This window comes from Aspergillus luchuensis, chromosome 3 (genome assembly GCF_016861625.1).
Source record: "Aspergillus luchuensis IFO 4308 DNA, chromosome 3, nearly complete sequence".
In the NCBI taxonomy this organism is placed as follows: Eukaryota; Fungi; Ascomycota; class Eurotiomycetes; order Eurotiales; family Aspergillaceae; genus Aspergillus; species Aspergillus luchuensis.
Window position 1 is genome coordinate 4,620,187 of NC_054851.1, and position 25,835 is coordinate 4,646,021.

Here is a 25,835-nt window from a genome sequence, read left to right on the forward strand (position 1 = left end):
CTATTATACAGACCCTCTCAACAGCTATAACAGCGGAAAACCTTACATGGTCTTATATAACAGACTCCTATGGGAGTTGGGTTGGCACATTGTCAAGACTTCCGGGTATGATGTGCCAAGACAGGCTAGCTTACCACGCGTCATCTTCTACCACCAAATGCGGCTTAGCGTGCACTTGTAACACGATTGCTGATTCATACTCTCCAGCAAAACTGAACTAAAAATAGTTGTGGCCGCTGCACCGAAGTAAGCTCCCTTATTACGGAGAGTTAAACCAATCACATATTACGTACAACATGGTTCTTATTATGGGGATACCTTATTGATCATTGTCTTGTTATTGCCTTGTACAATATTCCCCGGAGCGGATTAACCATGCAGCGCTTGGTCTCCTACTTGAAACGGACAAATTTGATCAGGACCTAGCTAGAGCAAAAGCCATAACTGCTAAGTATACTGAGGTCCAAATGACGCAATCTTTGTAACTCACAGGAGGGTCTTGTCTGCGGACTTTCATGCCCTCGGGTGCAGTAGGCTAGAAAATAGAACTGTCTTCATTTTAACAGGAGTGATCTTAAGGTCATCTAACATTACTGTGTCACAGACAAGCCTGAGGGCAGGGGCAAATTGATATTTCGTTATCAGGAGAGTCAATGGTGCAAAGATGTCTTTTCCAAGATAAGTACTACTGCTTCCTGGTTCCACACCGGTCGGGATGTACTTCCACTTTCCCTCAATGCTAGACCTTATTTTGCTCTGGCAAGGCATCCGTAGGCGTTTTTCCTGTTTCTGAGGCACGCAACAGATGACAAATATGGTTACATTCTGGAGAGACAGGAGTGCACGTCCTGCTCCATCTGGAAGTGGGATATACACCATGCCTGAGAGGCTTGTAGACACATGTAGTCAAAGCAGAACTTACGTTCAATACCAAATGAGAGACAAGTACATTTTTTCCTTGTCTCCTTTGAACCAGCGGATATGATCCAATAAGTAGGGATGCTAAATACTACAATATAGTCGCTCACATACCCTATTCAACATCTGCAACTTCCGCGGGCTATCCAGCGCCTGGTCAAAGGAACTGTAGTATAAAAGCTATGACAGTTGACGTTACATACTGCCCTGCACGAAGACTAGGGAATACTGTGTAAGCCAGTGACCGCACACACCAGGGTATTCTTAAACCTTGTCCTACGAATATCGTATTGTTCTGTCAACGTCATATTGGTATTTGACCACCCAGCGCTCACTAGCTTTCGGCGGCCATGAGTCGAAAGGAAAAATTGCCTAAAAGGAACGTTCCTCGTGGCACGAAAGATAAAACCAATGAGAACAAGTTCTCACCACTACAAGCCACGGAAGTCTCTTCATCACGTCGGGACGCGGACGGGGATGTACAAATGCATCAATCAGAAGAGGATGCAGTAGAACCTCACAAGCGTAGGGGAAAGCACCGTCAGGGCTACAGCCTAAAGCAGCGCGCGACCACGACGCGGATCCGGAACTGCGGTGACAAGGATTATTACGGCGTGCTGGGACTTGAGAGGACCTGTGACGCACGGGATGTCCGACAAGCCTATCGAACCTTGGCCCTGCTGATACACCCAGACCATAATAAGTATGATGACGCAGAAATCGCATTTAAAAGTGAGTGTTCAAGTGGTCAGCAACATCGTAATCATCGTCGTGGCTGCCGCAAGGTCTTATTAGATTATCACTGACAAGTCTGCCCGACAAGAGGTTGGCCAAGCCTACCAAGTGCTCAGCAATTCGCAAGAGCGGGCCGCCTTTGATAAACAGCATGACCGTTATGAGAACAAAGGAAGCATCGATCCACATGACCTCTTCGGGGAGGAGTTCGCGGACAATGCTTCGGGCGACGAGTCTAGCGAGGCTCACTCAGCTGATGAAGAAGATGGACCAGAGACCCCTGACCACGCCGTTTTAGAAGTTTACTCTGAAGCTACTACCTATGTCAATATATATCTCGCAGCGAAAGACACGTCCGTCGTCCACGAGATGCGTGAAAAAATCAACGACCTCAACCGGAGAATTAAAGAAGAGAACCGGAAACACAGCCGCCCTGAAAATGACTTTCTGATCAAGATAGACCTGCTGACGGGCGTCCGCAACGAATATAACAAGGCAACTGATATGGTCCAGGATGGAACTGCCAGCGGAAATCAGTCGGAAACGCTGCGTAGGATTGTGAGCCAGTTTGAGAATGCGCGAAAGGGGTACGGCTATCCGGAAACATGGAAGCTCCCGTCAGCCATTGGCAACGGCGACAGTAATAACAACCAGAGGCCTGGCAAAACCAACGATGCGCGCCGAATACTTGGCTATCTGCCACATGTGGACAGCCAGCGAACCATTTTCTTCGTGGAAAGCCAGCCTAATGGAATCGCCATGAAGCGGTCGCAGGACATTGGATATGATGCAACTAGGTTGTACCTGGAGCTCCCTGAGTCACAGAAAAAGGATGTCCGTTATTCGCAAAGCCGCTATGGGAAAGACCAGCGGGGCAATTATGATCAGATCCTGGGATGGGATTGTCGAGTTCCGTCCAATATGTCTCCGTCTGACTGGGAATACCGACGAGCTCTACCTCCTTCGTATGGCCTGGTCCGTTTCCACAACGGTTCTGCGGACATCCTGAGCCGAACCGCCCTGCGCAACGTGCTTGGGAGGGAGGCCGCTGATCGAGAAATTAATACTTTCTATGAACAGCGTAATATGGCTCCGCCGTGGGCTCAAATGCCCTCTCGTGGACGACTCCCTGGCCGCAGTTATGCTAAGATTCAGGGGCCATCAGTGGCCGACAGTGCAATCAACGGACAGCAAGGTATTGAGCCAACAGTGAGAGTTAAGCGTAGCAAAAAGAGCAGATATACAGGTGGATCCCAGGGAGATGAGAATCAACAAGCCAGTTCTTCAGTAGGGGAACGCGGTGGAGAAGGCCAGGGCACTACAGATACAATCCAAGCCGTTATGGAGACGAACCGACTCCAGATGCAGGCCATCACTGATGCACTTGCTCAGCTAACATCGCGGCTTGCTATCATGGACCAGGCTCGGAATACCCTTCCTGGCTAGTACTAGCGTGAATATGTTATGAAGCAAGGCCGTTTTGAGAGGACTTACCGAGTATACTGGGAATGGTCTCCAATAGAGAGAACCCGCTATGTTCGAATGTCTCGAGATACCTGAGGTGGAATCACGTTTGCCATAAGTATGCAGCACTCAGAACTGTTGGTCTTGGTTTTGCGTCAAGCTGGACACTTACGGCCCCTGCTCTGGAAGGTACTTGCATAGTTGTCTTTCCCAGTTTACCATATAAATGTTCGGCGGTGACTTAGAACTGAATGCGTGTGCTTCAAGCATCATAATATACTGGCTTAGCCAGAAAGGCTTTCATACAGTTTGTCATATATAGTGTTTGATATAGAGCCACTCCTTTGATGTATTTTATATATTCCTTCTACCAAACGTCAAAAAGTACTTTGATATATATACTCTGGCTTCTGTAACTGAAATGGCTGTCAGGAACATACACGCCGCTGCACATATTTCAGTATCCCATGTGCCGTTGCAGCAAGTAGCATCAGCAAGACCTTGACATACACGAGAACTGTGTACTCATAGTGCGGGTTCTCGGCTTGCCACAGCATCAGACGTCCAGGCACTGTGTCTTTGAGGATTCGAAGCGGGACGGTGGCCGAGTCATTCGTTCCATTGCCGAAGATGATGGGACACAGATCAACCATACCAACCCTCCTTTTGCCACCAACACGCAGACCTTCTCCCCCAGCCAGAGGGTTCCATCGGTTATTGTTCCAATTTCTTATAGCATAAGATAGAACATCACCTAAGAAGCCACCGTGGTATAGTAGAAACGCACAGCCGAAGACTGATTGCTTCATGTCTTCAAGGGGTACTTCAAAATGCCATGAGCCAGCTTCCATGAGCACCATTGGGCCATGGGATGCTCGCATATGTAGTGTATCCTGGAGTTCCCACAAAATTAGTAGTGTCTTGTCTCATTAATGGGTAGAAGCTAACCCGGTAATCAACGGAACCAATCGCGGCCAAAGGGAAGCGCTCCATCATTGGCTCTATGATGGATCTATTATATTCGGTCCTAATATCTGTGCCTGAACGAGAAGTAGAAGAGATATCAACTACACTCGAAGAATTGGATATAGAAGATCCTGCAGGCCGTTAGTCCTCTATCCAGGTCACTACTGCTTTATATTATTTCTACGCCCTGTTGCGCGTATACACGGCAGATTTATCTGCCTGTTCTGACATTCCATGCCGTCTGGGGACGCATTGCCATACCATTTTTCTTTCTCTGAGCCGTACTAGGAGGATCTAGTTCGTTGCCGCATACAAACATAGGACCCTCATGCCAGGGAGAAGAATATAGCATTTGGAATAAACGATCTGCAGTCCGTGCACTCTACTGTGACGGCTAACGGGCTCATTTAGAAAGAGAAAAATAAAGGACTATGCCAGTATAATAAGGTATAATGCTGGCCACGTCCTCTGCGGAGCTTTGTACAGCCGAGAGTTGGGTATTCCTTCTACCTATATGTCTCAAAATAGGTGATAATAGTGTTTACACTCCGGCTAGATCCCATGTTTCCTTTTGATACTTCAATATTATCTTGTCTATATCATTTCGCATATTTGTTCCAAACTTTCTTATTTTGTAGGACCACCCGTAGTCACTTTCCTGCTCCATGGATCATTTGGGTCTGCCAAATAGTAAGGCACGGAACCCAGCTAATAATTGGAATCCATGAAATTATCCTTCAACTTACACAAATAGATGCCTATGACGTCGGTAGAGAAGCTTCACTGTGTCTGATACGTGCCTCACTGTTCAGTATATATTAAGGTAGATTATGAGAGGTAAACAGCGCCATAGCCCGCCTATGCCCATGGGTACCTGCCAAGGCTTCAGCCTGTGGGCGGGCTTCGACCTTGGTGAGCAAGCGCATGTGATAAGAGCAAAAGATGTCATGTCACAGCGTACATGATGCTGTGTGGCAATTTGGATCTCCCTATAACTCAGATTAGCGCTAGCTTTCGCCTCGGAAGGCTAATAGTAGTTTTGCGAAATCTCCAACCTCATAATCTTCCACTAGGTTACGCTTTGTCCTACTCTTTTTATCTGGACAGTACAGTTACCGACACATTCGAAATCGGCTTCCGCCCCAAACACTCTTTAATTGCTTAGAAGTCCCACTTGTACATCTTTAGCGCCTTGGCAGTTATGATGGTGTTTTGTGTGTTACCAGCACTGTATAAATCTGGAACTTTCGATTTCTTACAGTGACATAGCAGTACAATACAGGCAACTAGTTAACGTTAACGTCAACTGATTCGCATAACTCATCTCCTGCACCACTCCCATTTCTCACATCGTTCCGCACTCTTGCAAGCAGGCTGTTCATATGTTCCAAATGGCCCCCAACCTAGCAGCATCTCAGCATGAGCTCATTCGCGACATGATTTTAAGGCAGATCATTGAATACTGCTCAAATGGCTGGCGTGGCTGGTTGCAGTGAGCGCAGCATTAGATATATTCGTTCGAACCTGCGACTTTTCGGCAGTGTCAAAGCACCTCCAAACAAAGCCGGCCGACCGCGAACGGTAACCCCGCCGATGCTGGACGCCCTTTGCGAGCATCTCCTTACGAAACCGGATCTGTATCTAGATGAAATGGCAACTTTATTATGGGATGAATTCGAGACTGTAGTGACAACCGCCAGCATCAGGAGGGCGCTCAAATCCGTTGGATGGTCTAAAAAGGCAGCTCGTCGGATTGCTGGAGAGCGTAATGCGGACTTGCGGGACTCCTATTTTCATAGCCTGTCTGAATTCCGTTCGTACCACCTTATTTATGTCGATGAGTCGGGATGCGATAAGCGAGTTGGCTTCAGGCGAACGGCCTGGTCCCCTGTTGGAGTGACACCGGTACAAATCTCTCGGTTTCATCGCGGACAGCGATATCAAATACTGCCAGCGTATGCCCAGGATGGTGTTATGCTTGCCCGTGTGTTCCAGGGATCTACTGATGCATCCGTATTCGAAGATTTTGTGGAGCAGCTGCTTCATCATTGCGGGAGGTGGCCGGAGCACAAATCTGTGATTATTATGGACAATGCATCATTTCATCATACCGAGCGCGTGGAACAGATGTGCAGCGACGCCGGGGTTAAGTTGCTGTACCTGCCTCCATACTCACCAGACCTCAATCCCATTGAGGAAATGTTTGCAGAGTTGAAGGCCTTCATTAAGCGTAACTGGAAGTTATTTGAAGAGGATTCCGAGCTCAATTTCGATGCATATCTAGAGTGGTGCATCGACATTGTCGGTGCCAGGCAGCAGAGTGCAGAGGGGCATTTTCGTCATGCTGGGATTTCTCTGGAACCACCGCCTCTGAGCTTCGACGGGATCTACCAGTGATCTAACACCCCGCTTTTGTAGCTCTCGATCAGAACCTTGATGACTAATCGGGACAACCCTGCGTGTCAAGAAGTCAGAGGCGTTATTTCAGATAATATGTAATAGCTACGCCCTCCTGAAACCTCTTAAAACCCAATTGTAACTTAGACTTTGAGCTCATCTGGATAACTAGCAAATGATCTTCCTAGGTATGTCTATAGCACTTTACAAATATCATGTTGAGAAACTGGCCTTGTTGCTTAATATTAATACACACCACTTACCTCTTTTTTCTTTTTATACGTTGATGAGGCCATGATTGGCCCTCTAACGGCGACAGCCTCCCAGTTACACGTGTCAGATGACCTTTCCAACTCCAACCTCAGATCAGTTTCTTGGAATTTTTAATCCTGCAGTTCTAATGCCTCCCCCATCTTCTTCCAAACATAGACTATCTGTCTTATCTCGGTAAAGTCTCACTACCCTTTCATGTATTGTACAGAAATGTCTTTCACGCACGGCGACTATACAGTCGCATGGATTTGCGCCTTGCCGTTGGAACTAGCAGCAGCAAAGACTATGCTGGACGACGTTCACCCTCCGCTTCCCCAGCCAGAATCCGACCACAATGTCTACACACTTGGGAGAGTTGGCAGCCACAATGTAGTAGTGGCCTGTCTGCCTGGTGGTGTCTATGGGACGATATCCGCTGCAGGGGTAGTGTCACATATGGTCTCTACCTTTCCAACTCTCCGGTCCGGTTTCGGATTGATGGTGGGTATTGGGGGCGGAGTCCCGACCCCAAGAAATGATATTCGCCTTGGCGATGTTGTGGTCAGCAGGCCAACTACCACTTCAAGTGGCGTTATCCAATTTGACTACGGCAAGACACTGCGCGGCGGACGATTCCAGCACACCGGGTCGCTTAATAAACCTCCACCAGTGTTGTTGAAGGCCGTGTCTCAATTAGAGAGTGGTTGTATGACCGGGAAAAGGCCGACCAGCGAAATTTTGGTTGATACACTGCACAAAAGCGAAAAGATAAGAGAAGTGTTTTCGCGACCGAAAGTCGACTGACCTTGAAACACAACAATTGTTTTCGTGCCCCACTGCCAAGATTTTAGCGGGTGAGTTATAGAGAGCGACCCGCTTGCAATGAGGGTGGTCAGAAATTCTCATGGTACAATACTTAAATTGCGTAATGACGGTATTGAGTTATGTCATTATGTATTTGGCTTATTAATTTGCACAATCCCACCACATAGCTAACCACGGGAGATACCCATGGAAGCACATGGAACCTTCCGCCCAGGCACCGTAGATCTCATGGAGCCAGGAATGCCTGTTCCTGGCCCCTCGCAGACGGGCCATGTGGCATCAACTTCCCCTTTCTGGCAACCACGTATCTCTGCCTTGTTGTAACTCATGCAGTCAATAAACGCACAGTACATTTTCAGTTGTTTGATGTGACAAAATAAGACGGTCGTTTTCCAATCCTCTTCGCCTGCAGCTGTTGATTGCTAACCGTTGTTCGCCGGCGAACAACAGCTGCTGAGGCAGCGTAGTGTGCGAGTTTTGACCGACCCGATATTGCTAACCACAGGAGTCTCAATCACTAAAGAGATGAGCTCGAGCTTATGCCCTGGAAATGATGACGACACATACCGAAACGAATCGTGGCGATGCGATGAGTCGCCATGGTATGCACCCACTCCCGGAAATTTCAGTCGTACTTCCTCGCCGTCAAGTCTTAGCCTTATCAATGCTAATCTCCGTCTCTCTTTAAGTATCCCGCCTCTCAACCACGCGCTTTCTATACAGGTAGGGTGCCGCTCCTCCAGTACAGAGACTGGGTTGAAGGGAAGACGTATGATGAGGACCCACCCACGTGTATTCACTATTAGATTGAATGGAAGGTCACTCTCAACACAAAGACTGTGATCAAAGATACGGAACAAGATCTGATTCTCGCCCCTGGATTTTATTGGAGGCTGTTCCTCCAACCAATATTGAGAGAGAAGCTATGCCTCAAATATCCACACAAAAGGATTGCATTGGACGACACGTCCATTGTAGTGACGGTTCCTCGGCGTGACAAACTTACTCGACAGTTTGATAAAACAGATATTGACTGGCCTGATATTGAGAGACAGCTTCTTGAATAGGGCCATTACTTCCTTGCCGGCAAGAAATTGAAACTCTTAATATCGTTCAACTATGTAGATGACAACCAGGGCTCTACAGCTAGTCGCAGCGCGACCGACAAGCGAGGTGCATCTTCTGCCACCCAGGGTATGCTTCAGGATCTTGATCGGGAGGTCAACACGGAGGAGGAACTAACTGGAGAGCCGGCGGCCTGGAGGCATGTCTACATGATAATGCGCTGCCCCGGGTCGTGTGAGTTAGACCCGCACTGTTGGCAGGATCCATACGGGAAGAAACACTATAAACTGTACAGGGATGAGCTTTTGAGCCTATTCCGGTACGTGAAGAGCGGGAAGAGATTAGAATCCCATAAAGACGTGCTTGGCATGATCCGTGAGCAGATCTACAGGGCTGAGAGGCGGCGGCTTGAAGGTGAAGAGTCGTAGTCGCCTTCCATCAGAGTCAGCTTACCTTACCCGCCGATTACCATCACAAATGTGCTTCCCGCACAGGCCACGCAGCCGGGTATGTCATCGTCGCCACCCACCCCGGAAGACACGTCCATCTGTTCTATCAAGGCTTCGCGGCTGAAAATAGCAGGATTTCGTGACGCCAATGTCCAGGCCTACTGTGACTGTCGCCAGTCACAGGTTGCGAATGAGTCGTGGAAGAATGAATTTCGCAAAGCATGTGATGTGGCTCTGGGTGATGGGTTAGACTTGGACCAAATTGATGAGTTAAGCGATCCCGTATACTTCAACAGTCGGGGAGTCAAATGGGGTATTGCTCGTCGATTCGTGAAGGACATTAAATACTGATTAGACAACTTATATTGTTATGTGAATGGTGGGGAGTCAGATTGATAGAATAGATAACTGCGTTGCTTTTGGTCATTCTTCATAGTCTATCTTATGTGTGGCACAGCCGAGAAATGCTATATATATTCGTCTATCAGTACCCCTGCATGCCGGAAATGGCCTTCAGCACTCTGCACCCTTGAACCAACAACCCCAACACACTACTCAAGAAACGCGTCGAATCCTTGGTCTGGATTATCTTCGTACCCATACCACCTCCGCTTGATAAATTGTTGAGTTCAGCGAAGAACTCAATAGGATTAAGATCCGGAGACTAGGGTGGCAAATATAGTAGCTTGACTCCTGCATTCAGGCTCATCTGTTTAACCCGCTCGGCACGGTGGAAGGATGCATTATCCATGATGATTACGGACCTCGGCTCTGGCCATCTGTTGGGGTGGTGGAGAAGCTGCTCGATGAAATCCTCAAGCATACAGGCATCAATTGAGCCTTGGAAGACTCGAGATAAGAGAACACCCTTCTGGGTGTAGGCAGGCAGTAACTGATAACGTTGATCACGGTGGAAATTTAGAGATCCGAATTGGGGTCACACCAAGAGGAGACCAGCCGCTTCGCCGAAATCATATCTGCTTATCACAGCCCGACTCATCCACGTATACCAGCTGGTACGACGAATAAGGGGATAGACTATGCAGGTAAAAGTCTCGTAAATCTGCATTTTGTTCCCTTGCTCTTTTCCGAGCTGCCTTATTCGTCCATCCAATAGAAGCAAGTGTCCTGCTTAGGCTCTGTTTGGTTACATGCTTTCCAAAATCATCATGGATAATCACCACTAATTCATCCAAGTAAAAAGTTGGTTTTTCCTTCAAGCGTCTTCAAGTGTATTAACACGGCTTCAAGCATCGGTGGGGTGGTACTTCGAGGGCATCCGACGCCGTTCCGGGGGGGTTGACATTGCCAAACGCCTCCAGGTTCTGACGGATATATGTACAGCTTGCTTGCTACAACCAGCGGCAAAGGCGATTTCAGCTCTCGTCGACGACCCGTTCTCGATCATATGCTGAATCTGCTCGAGTTGTGGAGCTTTCAGATTTGCCGGCATCTTCGATACATGTGGGATGTAGCTCTGTGGTAGGGTGGTAGGGAGCACAACCTGCTACGTGGTGTTTGCGGAACGAAACCCGCGATTGTCAGCACGGCCCGATAATGACTCCGGTGCCCGACCGCACGATCGTGGCTCGCCCTGTTTGGACGATGGTGTCGGTAGCATCGCTTGTCAAACCCCACCGCTCCTCGGAGGGTACTTCTCCCATCCAAGCCTAATCCTGGTGAGAACATGGGCACTGGTAGTCACAATTGGTGGGTGAACCACCTTCCCTGTCTCAATTCAGTTGAACTCTTAGGGAAGCCGCACCAACCGTCAGATATGAATCATTCAACTCCCGAATCTAACTGAGTTCCACCGTCAAAGGTTACCCAATTTCCGAAGGAGTCATGGCCCTCGAATATCAGCTAGAAAAAAGCAAACAAGCATGATGCGTCAACACAGGCCTCTCTGTAACCAATGGCTGGCTGAAGACCACTCCCCTGCCTTCCCCGCCGATATTTTCCCAGAAATAGCCAGACTGCTCCTAGTCCTTTTCCTTCCTGCTTCCGAACTCATTTACAGCGAACTTTACTTCGTATCCCCACGACCAAAGCTTTTTGCATAGCGATATCACGGGCTTACAATATGGATGCTCCTAGTGCTTCAAATCAACATAAGTCACACAGCATCACCGAACGCGTGAAGACTACTTTCAAAAAGTGGAAAAGAGATAAACATACACATTTTATTACCCTTAAATCAAGCATTTCAAACGTCACCGCAGATCTGGCCGCGAAGGGTGATCCAGCCAGTTCTAAATATGACAGTTCCCAAACCAACGACCACAACACGAAGGATTTTTGGCAGATGGCGTACGAAGCGTTAACAGAGAGCGACCCGAACAGTATAGCAGTGCTTTTCCCGCTTACCGGGACAAAGTCTCAGGATACTGGCAATGCACGAACCAGAGAAAAATTGGACGAGGTAGTTGAGGCAACAAAGGCGCAGTACAAGGAAAAGCAGGGAAAGGATGGCATTCGGGCCACAGCCGATAAAATATTAAACTCAGTGCTGTCTTTCCAAGATGTTGTCGATAACATTGTGAAATTTGATCCGACTGGGTACGCTTCCAGTGCTTGGGCGATAGTTTCCCTTGGTATAACGGTACGGTTCTTGCACCAGCCAAGCCAGACAATCAGCTAATGATTTAGATGGCTAAGAACCATGCAGACCTCCGAGGGGCTCTATTTAGCTCGTCAGAATACTTGGCGGACTTGTTGACTCGTTGTGCCTTCATTGAAGAACAGTATTATGGGGATGGAGACCCTAACATAGTGAATGCCGAAAAAAAAGGGTCGATTATCCGGGTGTATGTGGCAATCTTGCGATACTGCACCGAGGTACGGAGAGTACAACAGTCCAACAAGGGAAGAGACATCATGGTGAGCATAACGGCTATTACAAGCCAGCCACTCACGCAGCTCAAAACCTCGATCAAGGAAGAGGAGTCCCACCTGCACCAGTGGCTGGTTCTGGACCAGCACTTGCGTCGGAAAAAGGAAGCAGAGGATATTCTGAATCACCTCGATCAATTGACCGGGGATCTCCAAAAAGTACGTGATGCAGTTGATATGTTAAATCTTCCTTTTGCCAAGGGCGCTTTTTTTGGCTCCTTTGAGGACCAGCATGAGGATGAATGCCTTGCTGGAACGCGAACAGAGTTGCTTCGGCAGGTGCAGGACTGGGGTAGGTCCAGTGACAAATGTATCTTCTGGTTGAGCGGAATGGCAGGCACTGGCAAGTCTACTATTGCGAGAACGGTAGCCCGAATGTTCAAAGAGGATGACATGCTCGGGGCAAGTTTCTTTTTCAAACGGGGCGAGGGAGATCGGGGCTCGGCAGTAAAGTTTTTTCCAACAATTGTGAAGCAATTAGCAGTGCACATCCCTCAAATGGTCCCCGGAATCCGAAAAGCTATCGAAGATGATCCTGCAATTCCCGGAAGTTCACTTCGAGATCAGTTTAATAAGCTCATCTTACAGCCATTGCTCACTGTCGATCATGGCAAAGTCATGAAATCTACAGTAATTGTCATCGACGCTCTAGATGAATGCGAACCAGAGGAGGACATGGAAATCATCCTCGACCTTTTACCCGAGGTTGAGACGGCAACAAATATGGCAATCCGATTCTTCTTAACCAGCCGGCCGGAGATACCCATCCGTTGTGGGTTTGATGAAATCGATAAGAGCAAGTACCAGAATACTATCCTGCAAGATTTGGATGAAGATTTGATAAAACATGACATCGCCTTATATCTCAGAGAAGAATTCTCCAAAATACAGCAGAAGCGCCGGCATGCTCTTCCCCCCGGCTGGCCTGGAGAGGAAACAATCGAAGCCATAGCAATGATAGCTCGTCCGCTCTTTATCTTTGCAGCCACGGTGTGTCGTTTCGTGGCCGATAGGCATTTTGACCCGGATCAGCGGCTTCGGGAGTTCTCTGGTTCTACAGGATCCAAGATGGATAGCACATACCGACCGGTTCTGAACCAACTCCTTGTCCAGGATGCTACGGATCGGTATAAGCTGATTAAAGAGTTTCAAAGAATTATTGGTGTAATCATTCTTCTTGCTAATCCACTTTCATTGAGCTCTCTTGCGGAGCTGCTGCTTGGAACATCGAAACACGATAGCACCTTCGATTTGGAACGCCAGATTAGCATTCATCTGAACTTATTCCATTCAGTCCTGTCAATACCCAGCGATCCAAAACTACCTATACGGACCCTGCATTTGTCCTTTCATGATTACCTTGTGGATGATCGTACGAAAGACCAAGAGGCTACGGCTCAATTCTGGGTGGATAAAAAGGCAAAGCATGAGCTCATAGCCAGCCAGTGTCTTACAGTTATGGGACGTTCTCTAAAAAGAAATATTTGCGAACTGTCAAGCTATGGGACGAGCCGAACAGAAATACGCCCTGATTCTATAGCAAGATATATTCCATCCGCTCTTCAGTACGCCTGTCGTTACTGGGTTTACCATCTAACCCAAGGTCCAGCACCAGCCAGAATCCTTGAAAAAGTGCACACATTCCTGAAGAAACACTTCCTTCATTGGTTTGAAGCCATGGGCATTCTGGGAATAATACCTGAAGCCATAATTGCAGTGAATTCATTGCTCCAACTGACCAAAGTGAGTGATGAACTAGCTTATGGCAGCTGACCAACTAACACAAGTGGTAAATCTAGGATAAATCCAGTAACGAAATGCATATTCTCCTATTAGATGCGCGCAGGTTTATCCTAAAATTTGCACAAATTGCTGATATGGCACCACTGCAACTGTACAGCTCTGGCCTGATTTTTGCACCACATAAAGCGTTGTTCAGAGAGATCTATGAAAGAGAACTTCCTGCTTGGTTATCCAGAGGCCCAAAGGTAGAAGAGTATTGGGATCCAGAGATGCAAACGCTGGAGGGCCATTCTAACTGGGTTTACTCGGTCGCCTTCTCAAACAACGGGCAGCTGCTGGCATCCGGCTCGCGCGACAAGACTATCAAGCTATGGGATGCGGCCACGGGCGCTCTTGAGCATACATTGGAGGGCCATTCTGATCCGGTTTACTCGGTCGCCTTCTCAAACAACGGGCAGCTGCTGGCATCCGGCTCGTATGACAAGACCATCAAGCTATGGGATGCGGCCACGGGCACTCTCAAGCATACATTGGAGGGCCATTCTAATTGGGTTTACTCGGTCGCCTTCTCAAACAACGGGCAGCTGCTGGCATCCGGCTCGCACGACAAGACCATCAAGTTGTGGGATGCGGCTACGGGCGCTCTCAAGCATACATTAAAGAGCCATTCTGGTTTAGTTTACTCGGTCGCCTTCTCAAACAACGGGCAGCTGCTGGCATCCGGCTCGGGGGACAAGACCATCAAGCTATGGGATGCGGCCACGGGCACTCTCAAGCATACATTGGAGGGCCATTCTGATCCGGTTTACTCGGTCGCCTTCTCAAATAACGGGCAGCTGCTGGCATCCGGCTCGTATGACAAGACCATCAAGCTATGGAATGCGGCCACGGGCACTCTCAAGCATACATTGGAGGGCCATTCTGATCCGGTTTACTCGGTCGCCTTCTCAAACAACGGGCAGCTGCTGGCGTCCGGCTCGGGGGACAAGACCATCAAGCTGTGGGATGCGGCCACGGGCGCTCTCAAGCATGACATAAGCACTGATGATGTGGCCACCAGTGTTGAATTTTCGGAGCACCTGCCACTACTGATTAGTAACATAGGATCTTTTGATATCCGAAACTGCTATGAAAGCTTCTTAACTTCCTCCGAGAAGGTGGCAGAGGTATCTCTGGAAGCAGATCGATGGATTACTGTGCAGGGTCAAAGAGAGCTATGGCTACCTCCGAATTATCATCCTTCCTCATCAACGGTCAAAAACAGCACTATTGCAGTCGGTAGTATGAGCGGCAGAGTTGCCATGATTGCATTCTCTGTCATGTGAGGTATCATGTAGTGGACTGTATTCCTGACTCTCTTATTATCAAATCTCTTTCTAAAAGGAGGGTAAGGGAGAAGGGGGCATTATGTAGCCTCTGCAATATCATAGAAGCTTCCTGAATTTTCAGCTGTCCTAGTAGGCGGTGGTAAAACACTGATATTTCTAGCAAGTGGCGTTCAAGAAGTTGTTGCGAGCCAACTTCCTGAGTCATGTGACTGCTCACCATTTCATCATTTATGCGTTGGATTTGCGGTACGACTCATATGTTCGTAAGTTATTACGTGATATATACTAACAAAACCGTCACAATGTTTCGTCAAATACAGATCGTAACGTATTGGATGTTGCTCAAATAATCGGCTCGCGCTAAGATCTTGGTAGTGAGGCCAGATAACAATAGTCATGTGTTTGATGGTCAGAGGAATTTCGAGACCGCCTGTAATTGTCTTTCTACTGACGGACGATGGAAGGAAGCGGAAGAGCTGGAAGTGCAAGTGATGGAGCTACGCAAGCGGGTGCTAGGGCCCGAGCATCCTGATACTCTTACCAGCATGAGCAACCTGGCCTTTCCATGTAAAGGCCAGGGAAAGATTAAGAATTTCCTTGCTCTGATAAAATAGTGTGCAGAGCTCCGCCGCAACCTGCTTGGTCCAGATTACCCAGATACCATATCCTCTTCTGATACTCTCCATGACTGGGAAACCGCGGTAGATTCCCTGATATGGTATAGTTGATAAAACATACTTGTCTTTTCTTTTCTTGCCTTGCCTTGTCTCTACTTTCTTTCGAAGACCCTTTTTAAGAGGAGGGTCTGGGATACTTGATGTGTATATAGAAAATGTTTTCAATAATAGATAGCAGTCGAACACTCTAGCAGTATCTTAACCTAGTAATATAGATATATTATAAAAATAATGTATGACGTCATGATCTGGAACAAATGATACCACAGTTCGTTATGCCTCTGTAACACACTTACCGTTATTGGTTAGCGTACTGGTTTCAATCCTGGCAGTGGGTCCTCAACAAAAGAGAACAGTAACACAGGCGGAAGGCGATTCTGAATCTTACGGTATTGTTCCTTGCCGGGCGTCGTCGAAATCAACCGTGGGCGGGGTCAGCCGTTTTGCTGCTTCGCTCCGGCACACCACTACGATCGCAATCTAGAAATAGCCGTATATCCTTTGCTTTTCGCTGCTCGGAGCATGTGCAGTTCAGCGTGGTACAACTCGGCGCTTTCACCCTTGTACAGTTTTGCAGTAAAAGCTCGATCTTGATGTTGCGACGCTCGTGAAGGTACAGCTTGTGGAGACGGGAATGATAGAATTTTGCAATTAGCTCTTGTACATTTATTGTCTTAATGCTGGCCTCTTTCTAGAGAAAAAAAACAAAAAATAAATAAAATAAGTCAAATAAAAATAAAAAACCTCAACCTCTATCTGTACCATTTTGGTCAGTGACAAACAAGCTGATCTTAAAGGGGAGACGTCTCGGACTAATATAAATCCAGGCCGGCTTGGTTATGCCGCGAGGTCCGCCAACGTGCAGCCCCCTGGGAGCACTTGCACCGGAATGGGTGTGGTTTGTACGACACCAACCACTGCAGCTCTTGAATCTACGCCTGCTCCGGCTGTTGAACACCTGGGTTGCATATTGCTTACGATATATTCAACTCCCATAACGACCTGCGTAAGCAACTGTACCTCTACTCGAACGCGCCATCAAGTTCTTCGTGAGATTGGATAGATCTGACCTCGTTGTCAACAGTATCAATAGTACCGTGTGGTTGTTCTCTTAGCCCCGTATTTCTCAGCGCAATAGATACCAGGATGCTCTTTTGAGCTTTTATGTTATACTTCACGGCGAGTTACATAGTGTGCCACTCGATGCTTACTGTTCTCTCCACTCTTCGCTTATCCTTACTGGCATGGATAACAGTATCTTTTCACTAGTTCGCGATATCGCGCCTGGAACGCCGAACTCCATCATGGACAGAAAAGCCGGCTTACTTGCCAGCCCCTTTCTGCCGAAGATGATCTGTCGAGTTTAGCAAGGTAACACCGACGCTGGTTGAGGGAGGCTGATAGGCTGTTCTTTGTTTGACAGGCTTAGCGGAACCAGGTCGAACAGGCTTAGCCCCAGTGTTTCTCTGGAAGCAAACATGCTTCGCTACGTATATAGTAGACACTACTGTGCAATGTAGTCCAGCATTGTCTCTTCAAGACCATCTGTCCCTCCGCCATCTTCCTAACATCACATACCGGATGTGGCCGGGATCAGCCAAACATATTTACTGGGCAGTTCAATCCATCAAAGCCAACCGATATTCGCCATGAACAAAGAGACATCAGAATATCCACACCGACAGCTGCTCCCTAAAGTCTCCCTTGGGAAAGTAGGCCACTCCCACTCTCCCGTCCATGCTCCATCCAAGCGCAGATCATTCGCGTGCACAAATTGCCGGAGAAAACACATTAAGGTTAATTTCGTGAACTAAACTCACATTGATGAGACTAACTAATCATAGTGCACTGGTCCTCCATCCTGCGAAACATGTGTTCATTCTGGGCGAACTTGTGTATTCGAGCCCTCTAAAGACCGACGAAGAAAAGAAGCTCTGCGACATGCTGAAAAGGCAACAGAAGGATACAGAAACGCCCTGGTGAAGGTGATTCAGACATTCAAAAGCGGTGCAGATCAGGATGTCCGTGATCTGGTGGATAGGATGAAACAATCTTCTTCGGTTGACGACAGTCTGGCAGAGCTGCAAGAGATGACCCACTGAGAGAAGTAAAATGCACGTTGACCACATGTATTTAACGTTTGTCGCTGGGAGATGTTCGGCGCCTTGGAGAGTCTTCTCCGAGCAGCTGACCAGACCCGTAGCGGGTATTGAATTCATTTTTCTCCGCCCGCGAGGGTGGCTCTTCTCCTATCCCGACTTGTCCACGGAAGTCCCGAGATAATTGCTGTAGCGAAGTGTCTGACATTTGGCCCAACCACTGCGCCGATTTCGAGCCAGTGATGATATGCTTGGCGGAAATCAGATCTCCAATGGTAGATACCACGAGCTGATGTGACTCATCTGAAGATGTCACGTCCTCAAAGATATTTGTGCGGGCTCTGTGTGCCAAGTCGGAGGCCTCTGAACAGACATTAAGACATTGGATAATGCTTTCCCTCTCCTCCTTGATGAGATTCAAGTTTGTGGGATCCTTATACATTATGCCCTGTTCCGACATTTGTCTCAGTCGGTTTGTCAGTTCCATCAAACGCGCCTGGAGTGCCTCCGAGTTTGATGAGACTCTTGCGCCAAAGTCAGTGAGCATAGCGCTGGTCAGGCTCTGGGATTGACCGGATATATCATCATTGCCAGAACCAAACTGTATAGATATATTCTCACCCTTAGAATGGAATTGCGGAAGCTGTTGCTGGAAGTGTGCAATGACTTGCGCAACATGAGTACATATTGTCAGGCATTGCTCAGTGCTTTCCTTCTCCTCCCTTATGTCTTGTAAGTGAAAAGTATCAGACCTTTGAACAGGACCCCCGTGCTGATCGAGCGATTGCAACCTTTCCTCAATGTTTTGTAGATGCTCCTGAAGGTCAGACGTTGCTTCCTCGATCATGGTCTTATACTGGTCGATGACAGCGCTGGCAACAGTGGCTTGACGACTGAGTATAATGAGTCAGTGTCTCATAGGCATTGTAGGACCCATATATCTTACAATGTGGCGCCCCCGAGAGCGATAGAGATAGTTGCTTTATAACCAGCAAGCGTTGTTTTCAGATCAACAATATTCCCACCCATGTACTGTAATTTAGCCCAGTCACGAAAGCTTGTGCGTTGGCCGTTAGAATGGGCTACACATTTGCGAATAATCTCTCTGAACTCGCTGCATATTTTCCCACATCGCAGAAGAGGTAACTTCAAGCTGGCCAGCTCGGCTTCATTGTCCATTACTGCCGAGATTAAGGTGCCGAGGACCTGTGTCAAAGATTCCAATTCATACCGTAGCTCACGAACTGTTCGCTGCGTGTTTTTGAAGCCCTCGACTAGAGCATAGAGCGATTTGCTCGCTTCAAAGGCGAAAGTCGCAAGCGCGATCAAGCTGGAGGCCACGGAGAGAGCATCCGCCATATTGATTCGTTCGGCCTGGAAGAGGGGATTGGAACTGACAGGTAAGACGTCAAAGAGATAAATATGTCAGAGGTTCAACCATATGTCTTGGAAGGTGTGGTTCAATCTGGAAATAATCCTCTGGCTCCTAGATTTAATCATCATCAGCGGGTCAAGCACGAGGCTCCCTGTGAATAGGCCGGGCGGCTACAGAAACGCTGCGATTGGGAGATACAAGATTACGTATCAAATGTAATGACCGTCCGTTTCACGTCCCATTTGCAATCACAACGGAAACCGGAGGGACAGATATGTTGCGACCTCATCAAGCTTTTACTGCATCCCTATATCCTTCATGGGAAATAATGAAGCCCTGTTAAAGTAGAGACTTGTTACATTTGGTTTGAGCTGAGGATTTTATATACGATCCGAATGCGATCGTAGCGAAAATACACATGGTAGTACTGAGCTTCGCTACCAGCAGTCCAAGACCCCGCAATAAAATACGCAACTGTCAATACGAAAGTCGACCAGAGCCGCCCCTGGAAGACGACTTATCTCATTCTCCCCTCTAGACCTCCGAAAGAGAAGGCTTAGTTTAGGTTTCGAAGTCAGGCAGCCCAATCAATGACAGACGTATGGCCGTTGGCGCCGCGGTTTGGCCAATCATGATGCATGTGACACGTACAGAAGAGGGACTCGTTACCCGTACTGTCCCAAGCAATCCGTACGGAGACTCCGTGAATGTTGATCAACGCCTATTGTGGCGGTTATCTTCGGTAAACAGATATTACGAGTTGAGAAACGATTAGGAGGGACCCCTAAACGCTCATCGTGTGCTAGAATCATCTAGTGAACTTGATGCGGAACCCGGTGTGAGCTTTCATCAAACATAGGGGTAGCCAGGGGGAGTAACTCTTATTCTAATGTGAACGTAGCTAACTTGTGGTTTTTAGTGGCTTATTCGGACTTCCACCAGTCAGACTAATGGCAAACATTGAAAGGTCAGCATATGTTCTCTGTGATAAGAATGAAAATTCTTTTCTCGAGGGGTTAAAAATCTCCCACCTTGACATTCCAGGGCGATGACTCATTTCTCTATCACCTAATCTCGTAGGGGGATCGTAATCTATGATTCGATGAAACCGCAACCGCAACCAGTAGCTTTCCCCGTAAAACGTCTATTAATAGGACATCGCAGAACTAGCAGGAACGTTTTAGTGCACTTTCAAATGTTTCCAGCAGCGCTGATAAGTTCCCGGGCCGCTTGCACCCTGGCACGCTGTTATCAGTAATGGAGCTTCAGCTTGTTCAACACATGCAACTCGATCATCCTTCATCACCAAAACTAAGGAGCGCGATTATATACCATGAGGATCAACATCGGTACATGTCGGGGAATCGGGTTCGCGCCTTTGCCTCTTGTGTTCTCTCTTGCATAGCGTTCTAACAGAATAATTTATCTTTCGCCTTTCCTAGCTATTGAGCCATCTTATTAGATTAGAAGGTACCTGGTTAGCAACCTAACAGTCCATGTCATTTAAAGCTAGCTGTATTTATTAGATGACATATCTCAACGTGCTCCACAATCGCGCGGTTCATCGTCTGATGCCATATAATAAGATATCTGTTGTCTTATCTTTTTCTTTTTATAGCGTTCCTAACAATGAACAACTATGGGAGATTAATACTAATATAGATATAGCTATTATTTATGATATAACAGAATATTCTGAGGAACTAATTATTAGTATTTTTCAGATGTTTCTATAACCTGCTAAAAGTTTCTGGCAGGATTTAGTACCTGTCATTCATGTAATGAACAAATGGCAGCCGATAAGGCCCAGAAGGCTTAGGAGACCGCTCTTGTCTTGTGAGGCAACCTACTGCTGTCATAATGCTCTATATATTTTAGCTATGAAAGCTACAGAAGGTGGAATCAAGCACTGTCTGGAGTTATAAGATCATTAATGTTACTGTGAAAATGTTTTCTACTTTATATTATAGTAATATACTAGCTGCTACTACTGGTCCCCAAGGCTTAGTCTCCTGCATGGATAGACTGTTACTTGTTTGGTGTCCCGTAGGCATTGGTACATTATTTTTTATTCGGTCGATATGGTTAATCGGGACATGAATTCTTAGCTTCTTTTCGTTGGAATAATCGAAAATTATCATTATTATTGGGAATATATCTTTTACATGAGATTACAGGATAGGCCGCGAGATCGTGGAATACGTCCAGGATTTTGGTTGCATTGCTAAACCACTGAAACCTGAACAAAGACCTTAGTTCGTAAACTTCATATTCAAAGATTTGAAACCTAATTGAAAGTCTTCTGTCATACGGCAATTCGGCTTAACCAAGACATGACTGGATATCCGTAAAAATGAAACGAAGCTATCGGTTATGAGTAGACGGAACGTATCTACATATCCCGCAAGACTCTAAAAGTAACCCTGAGCAGGTATGGGACTGGACTGGACTACAAAGCAGTCGGAGCGAGTAGCCGTCACATCAGTCACTCGGATGTGTGCCGCTCGTTAATTGTATCTCTCGCCAGAATAAGAGAAGTTTGCCACAAAGTAGAATCAAACATACACAAAAAATTTTTTAAGATACTTTAGGTATCACGGCCCAGCCTTCGTCCGGGCCCAACTGCATCATGGCGTACACTATCATGCTGGCCCTCAACTTTTCCCTTCTCTGTGCTGCGGGAGCGATCCTTCGAGATCTGCTGGAATGTGGTATCGGACACATCCCCAAAACATTGAGTTGCGTGCGCCTTGGCGGAGACGGTTTTGGCCATCGTCGTTTGCCCACTGGAAGAACCAATCAGTTGAAAAACATTCTCGTCTGCAATGATATCCTCGAAATGGTTGGCATAATATTGAGACGGCCGGCGGGCAACATGACCTGCTGCTGAAGTTTGAGGTGTTTGATTTGAGACCCGAGATTCGTCATTTATGTCATTTATCATTGTCCCTGACATGGAAGAGCCTTTTAATCAGACGAGTAGGAAGTTGCACTATTGCATTTGTGTTCGGGTGTGGATGCTGTTTGCAGCAGTACGAGTTTGAAACAATCTAACGGAGGGCAGAAGGCATTGAAGCAACGATCAGGTTGAGCAAAATATGTTTGACTAGCTGTACATAGACTGTGTAGCTTGTCTAAATTTTATGAAGCGAGGTGTTAGTAGGAAGAACGACAACCTGCTGAACGCTGCCGGAAAAAGGTAGGGCCGTAGGCCCACCTTCCTCATTAACTGTGTTAGTTATCGTACGTCCGAATTACATCATGGAATAACGGGATCGGTTGGCATCATTCCGATCACGTGGAAAAAAGAGTTGCAGGCACAGCTCGTTTAGCGATCTTTTTGACATGAAATTGTCATTTCCAACTCATCTATCGCAAGTAGGATAAATGAACGTTTTATAATTTAACTGTATGACCTATATTTAAGCACTCAGGCTGAGAACAATTATCGAAGACGTTTCTCTCCACGCTTTGTATTCAAGCGGATTTCCAAAACTATAAGATGTTCTCATTTTGATAAACATGGATTCTTCTTAAGTACCATAGAATCAGGTGCTTGTGCCCTGGGCACGAGAATTGCTGATAGTAATCCTAGTTCAGGGTACTTGTCAACAAAACACTCCCTACTTACTAATGGAACAAGACTTTGAGCAAACGCCTGTCAAGAACCATAATATCTACAGCTATAAATGTTACTGATTACAATATATCCAAGTTAGCATCACATAACTTCACATTTCACTACTTATTCAAGATTTGCATCGGCACTTCAGCACTTGAGCACCCACTTTTACATACGCAGTAGTTCTCAGTACAGAGAAAATAAAAGTGCTTAAAACGTCTCTATGAGGGACAATTCTATCAAGTCTTGAACTGGGTATCTGAGAGACGTCTTCCACACATACTCTTATTAGTTGTGAAGGCGTGGGCGTCTCTTATTGCGTACAGTGCGCTCGGCATGTTGAAGAGCCAAGAAATATCCATGTGAGCAGAATGACTAATGATGACCGCAACTATATGTGAGATATATGTATACGGCAGTGCAATTCCCAGGATCGATGTTTCTGGTGTTAAAGATATCTCCAGACTAACATCAATAAATTCCTCCCCTCCAGTCTTCTACTCAGTGTGCTTGCTCTTTGCACCACTAGCCATCGCTCGCTTCCTCATCTCATTAGGAGACGGCTTGTTGCGTCTTATCATCGGTACCGCATTTTGTTCCTCGTCGCTAGTTCCAACTGAATAATCCCCCCTCCGAGTTTCGAGGACCGACGGTGAACCGGTACTGACAACATCAGCGGACCGAGTATCCAACGCCGCAAAACGGCTGCTGTAGCGTTTTTCAGTTAGATGTCGAAGAGCCTCTTCCGTCATTGACCCAACTAGCTGCGCAGAGTTTCCTTTGGATTGGGCTTTTCTTATATCGAAAAGATCCGCTAGAGTAGTCACTACTACTTGATCGCTGTCACCATCTGCAACCACCTCTCCAATTCTATAGATTTTCTGACGGGAGATTTCACTCGCCACTTTGCACACTTCTAAGCATTGCTTTGATGTCTGGATATCTTCCTGCAGCCCCAACCTCTCCTTCTCGTTCTTACTACCGCTCAGAACTTGTGATTCCAGGCGCTTCTGAAGGTGGCCAATAATTTCCGCAAAGCTATCTCGGTTCTTCTCCAAAGCTTGCCGTGTTAAGAATTGTGCTTCGAACATATTTTGCATATCATTCTCAGTGGCACTTCCGAATGAGTCGCTGAGTATCGCCGATTCTCTGGTCTCCAATGATTCGATATAGGACTTGGCATCTTCACAGACACGAAGACACTGCTTAGTCACGTCCCTTTCGTCTTCCAGATTTAGGCTTATGTCTGAGGCATTGATTTCTTCGGTAGTAAGTTGCGCCAGCTTCTCATCGATTCGGCGTAAGTGGAGCTCAAGATTGTATGCCGTGTCCTGGATCATCTCATTATACTCTTCGAGAACTTTCTGCGGCACCTTGGAAGAGTGTCTTCATGAAAGACGTTAGCAAAGTGAAGGGAACAGGATCTTGTGACTGACATAGTAATAGTTCCTAATCCCACCGAGATCGTTGACTTATACCCCGCAATAGTGTCAATGAATTCATTGATGTCGCCTCTCATGAATTCCATTTTTGCCCAATCAAGAAGACCCGTCGTTGACTTCCCACTGAAAACCTTGATTGACTGTTCAAATTCGCTGCATATCTGGTTGCACCGGTCGATAGGACCTTGGAGAAGTGCCAACATTGACCTTTCATTGTTTGTAACCTGTTGCAAAGATTCCAGAATATTCGTGAGGTCCTCAAGCTCATTCTGAAGCCGGCGTAGTGTCTTATCGCGGTTCCGGAAGCGCTTGACAGTACCCTGGAGCGACTTGGTCGACTGAACAGCGGCTGTGATTACAGCCAGCACCGAGGCAGCGATGCTCAAAGGATCTGCCATGATCAATGTCTGCTGTGTGATCTTTAGGTTGCCCTGTGGGATGGTTGTAACGGGCTTGAATGAAGCCGTCAGATAATTCCTTGGTTGAAGACGTACGACTTGAACTATCGCTCCTAATATCGATAAAACCCCACAAGTTTGCACCCGATTGGTCGAGGTTAGCGCCGTGGCTCAATGATTATCTGATCAGCTCGTAGGCTTCCCCGCTCATTAAACTGTCATTTGGGTGTGCTGCGCAGCGCTCCACAATTCTATAGCTGCCCTTGGGGCCTTCTGAAGGCAAGTCGAACGAATCGATGCATGCGTACAAAAATTATACAATAAGATTGGACCTTTCATTCCATTATTTGGGTCTCCCAACATGAACGGCTGGAGTTTGTACTGTACTGTGAGCGCGTAGAGCAGGGTATAATGGAAGGATGTAGGTTAGTACAGCGGAAATGGTGTGCCAGACCTAGGGTGACAAGAGGGACGTGCGGAAAAAGCTACAAGGCTCATTGAACCGCAGACATCAGGTAGCAAAATCTGGCGATGTTTGATTGGTGGGACTTGGGCGCTAGGACTTCTCCGAATTTGTTGTCAAAGCTGGGAGCGGTTACCGTATCTACCAATCATAGCTTGACCTTGGCAGATGAAAATGTCTCATTTCCACGATTCTAAGCTTCCCAAAGCGGACGGTACGAATTATCGCCTGATGAGCTAGAGGGCAATGCTGTGCTTAAGGCCATCGCCCGGACCACTTAAGGTCCGTGCGCCACAACAGACAACACAAGTGATAGGGTACAAGGCACCCGCCATTGCTCGACATCACGGCCCAGATGGGCGAGCTGCGCTCAGGGCATAGTATTGAATTCCATGTCCAAAGATCTATCATTCGACATACATTTCAGCAACTGGAGAGATGTAGACTAATGAGATGAAATCATGACCACCCTTGTGCGTTTGACGATGGAACATCCATTTCGAGGAACTGGCGTTCTATGTTGCCAGTCATATATAAGTGTTTTTAAAATAAAACGTTACATTGTCGGTCGCAGGTGGGAACGAATCTTATGTTTACTAATCCTACGGTCAGGCTGATTACCAGATGAATTGGACGCGGGCGCTGAGCGCCGCCCGAGACCTACAACTTGACCGCATGTACTTCGCTCTCGCCTTGGAACAGGATCGTTCGAACCGGATAGACAT

At 47.1% G+C, this 25,835-nt stretch overlaps 7 protein-coding genes across 7 annotated transcripts; 4 read left to right on the forward strand and 3 right to left on the reverse strand.

The window, feature by feature from the left end:
- Positions 1-1,268: 1,268 nt before the first annotated feature.
- On the forward strand, positions 1,269-3,099 carry AKAW2_31557S (uncharacterized protein; the record flags this gene model as incomplete). Its single annotated transcript, XM_041688195.1, has 2 exons — positions 1,269-1,650; positions 1,742-3,099. 2 exons carry the CDS (start codon positions 1,269-1,271, stop codon positions 3,097-3,099), a joined length of 1,740 nt encoding a protein of 579 aa, XP_041542004.1.
- Positions 3,100-6,948: 3,849 nt separating this feature from the next.
- On the forward strand, positions 6,949-7,536 carry AKAW2_31558S (uncharacterized protein; the record flags this gene model as incomplete). Its single annotated transcript, XM_041688196.1, has 1 exon — positions 6,949-7,536. The coding sequence occupies one exon, from the start codon at positions 6,949-6,951 to the stop codon at positions 7,534-7,536; it is 588 nt and encodes a 195-aa protein (XP_041542005.1).
- A 1,595-nt stretch (positions 7,537-9,131) lies between these two features.
- On the forward strand, positions 9,132-9,422 carry AKAW2_31559S (uncharacterized protein; the record flags this gene model as incomplete). The annotated part of the gene is made up of 1 exon (XM_041688197.1): positions 9,132-9,422. One exon carries the CDS (start codon positions 9,132-9,134, stop codon positions 9,420-9,422), a length of 291 nt encoding a protein of 96 aa, XP_041542006.1.
- Positions 9,423-11,154: 1,732 nt separating this feature from the next.
- On the forward strand, positions 11,155-15,031 carry AKAW2_31560S (uncharacterized protein; the record flags this gene model as incomplete). Its single annotated transcript, XM_041688198.1, has 3 exons — positions 11,155-11,673; positions 11,721-13,706; positions 13,763-15,031. The coding sequence occupies 3 exons, from the start codon at positions 11,155-11,157 to the stop codon at positions 15,029-15,031; spliced, it is 3,774 nt and encodes a 1,257-aa protein (XP_041542007.1).
- A 2,813-nt stretch (positions 15,032-17,844) lies between these two features.
- AKAW2_31561A (uncharacterized protein) lies at positions 17,845-19,169 on the reverse strand (the record flags this gene model as incomplete). The annotated part of the gene is made up of 2 exons (XM_041688199.1): positions 17,845-18,703; positions 18,757-19,169. 2 exons carry the CDS (start codon positions 19,167-19,169, stop codon positions 17,845-17,847), a joined length of 1,272 nt encoding a protein of 423 aa, XP_041542008.1.
- A 2,603-nt stretch (positions 19,170-21,772) lies between these two features.
- AKAW2_31562A (uncharacterized protein) lies at positions 21,773-22,141 on the reverse strand (the record flags this gene model as incomplete). The annotated part of the gene is made up of 1 exon (XM_041688200.1): positions 21,773-22,141. The coding sequence occupies one exon, from the start codon at positions 22,139-22,141 to the stop codon at positions 21,773-21,775; it is 369 nt and encodes a 122-aa protein (XP_041542009.1).
- Positions 22,142-23,304: 1,163 nt separating this feature from the next.
- AKAW2_31563A (uncharacterized protein) lies at positions 23,305-24,647 on the reverse strand (the record flags this gene model as incomplete). The annotated part of the gene is made up of 2 exons (XM_041688202.1): positions 23,305-24,193; positions 24,244-24,647. 2 exons carry the CDS (start codon positions 24,645-24,647, stop codon positions 23,305-23,307), a joined length of 1,293 nt encoding a protein of 430 aa, XP_041542010.1.
- Between the last annotated feature and the right edge of the window lie 1,188 nt (positions 24,648-25,835).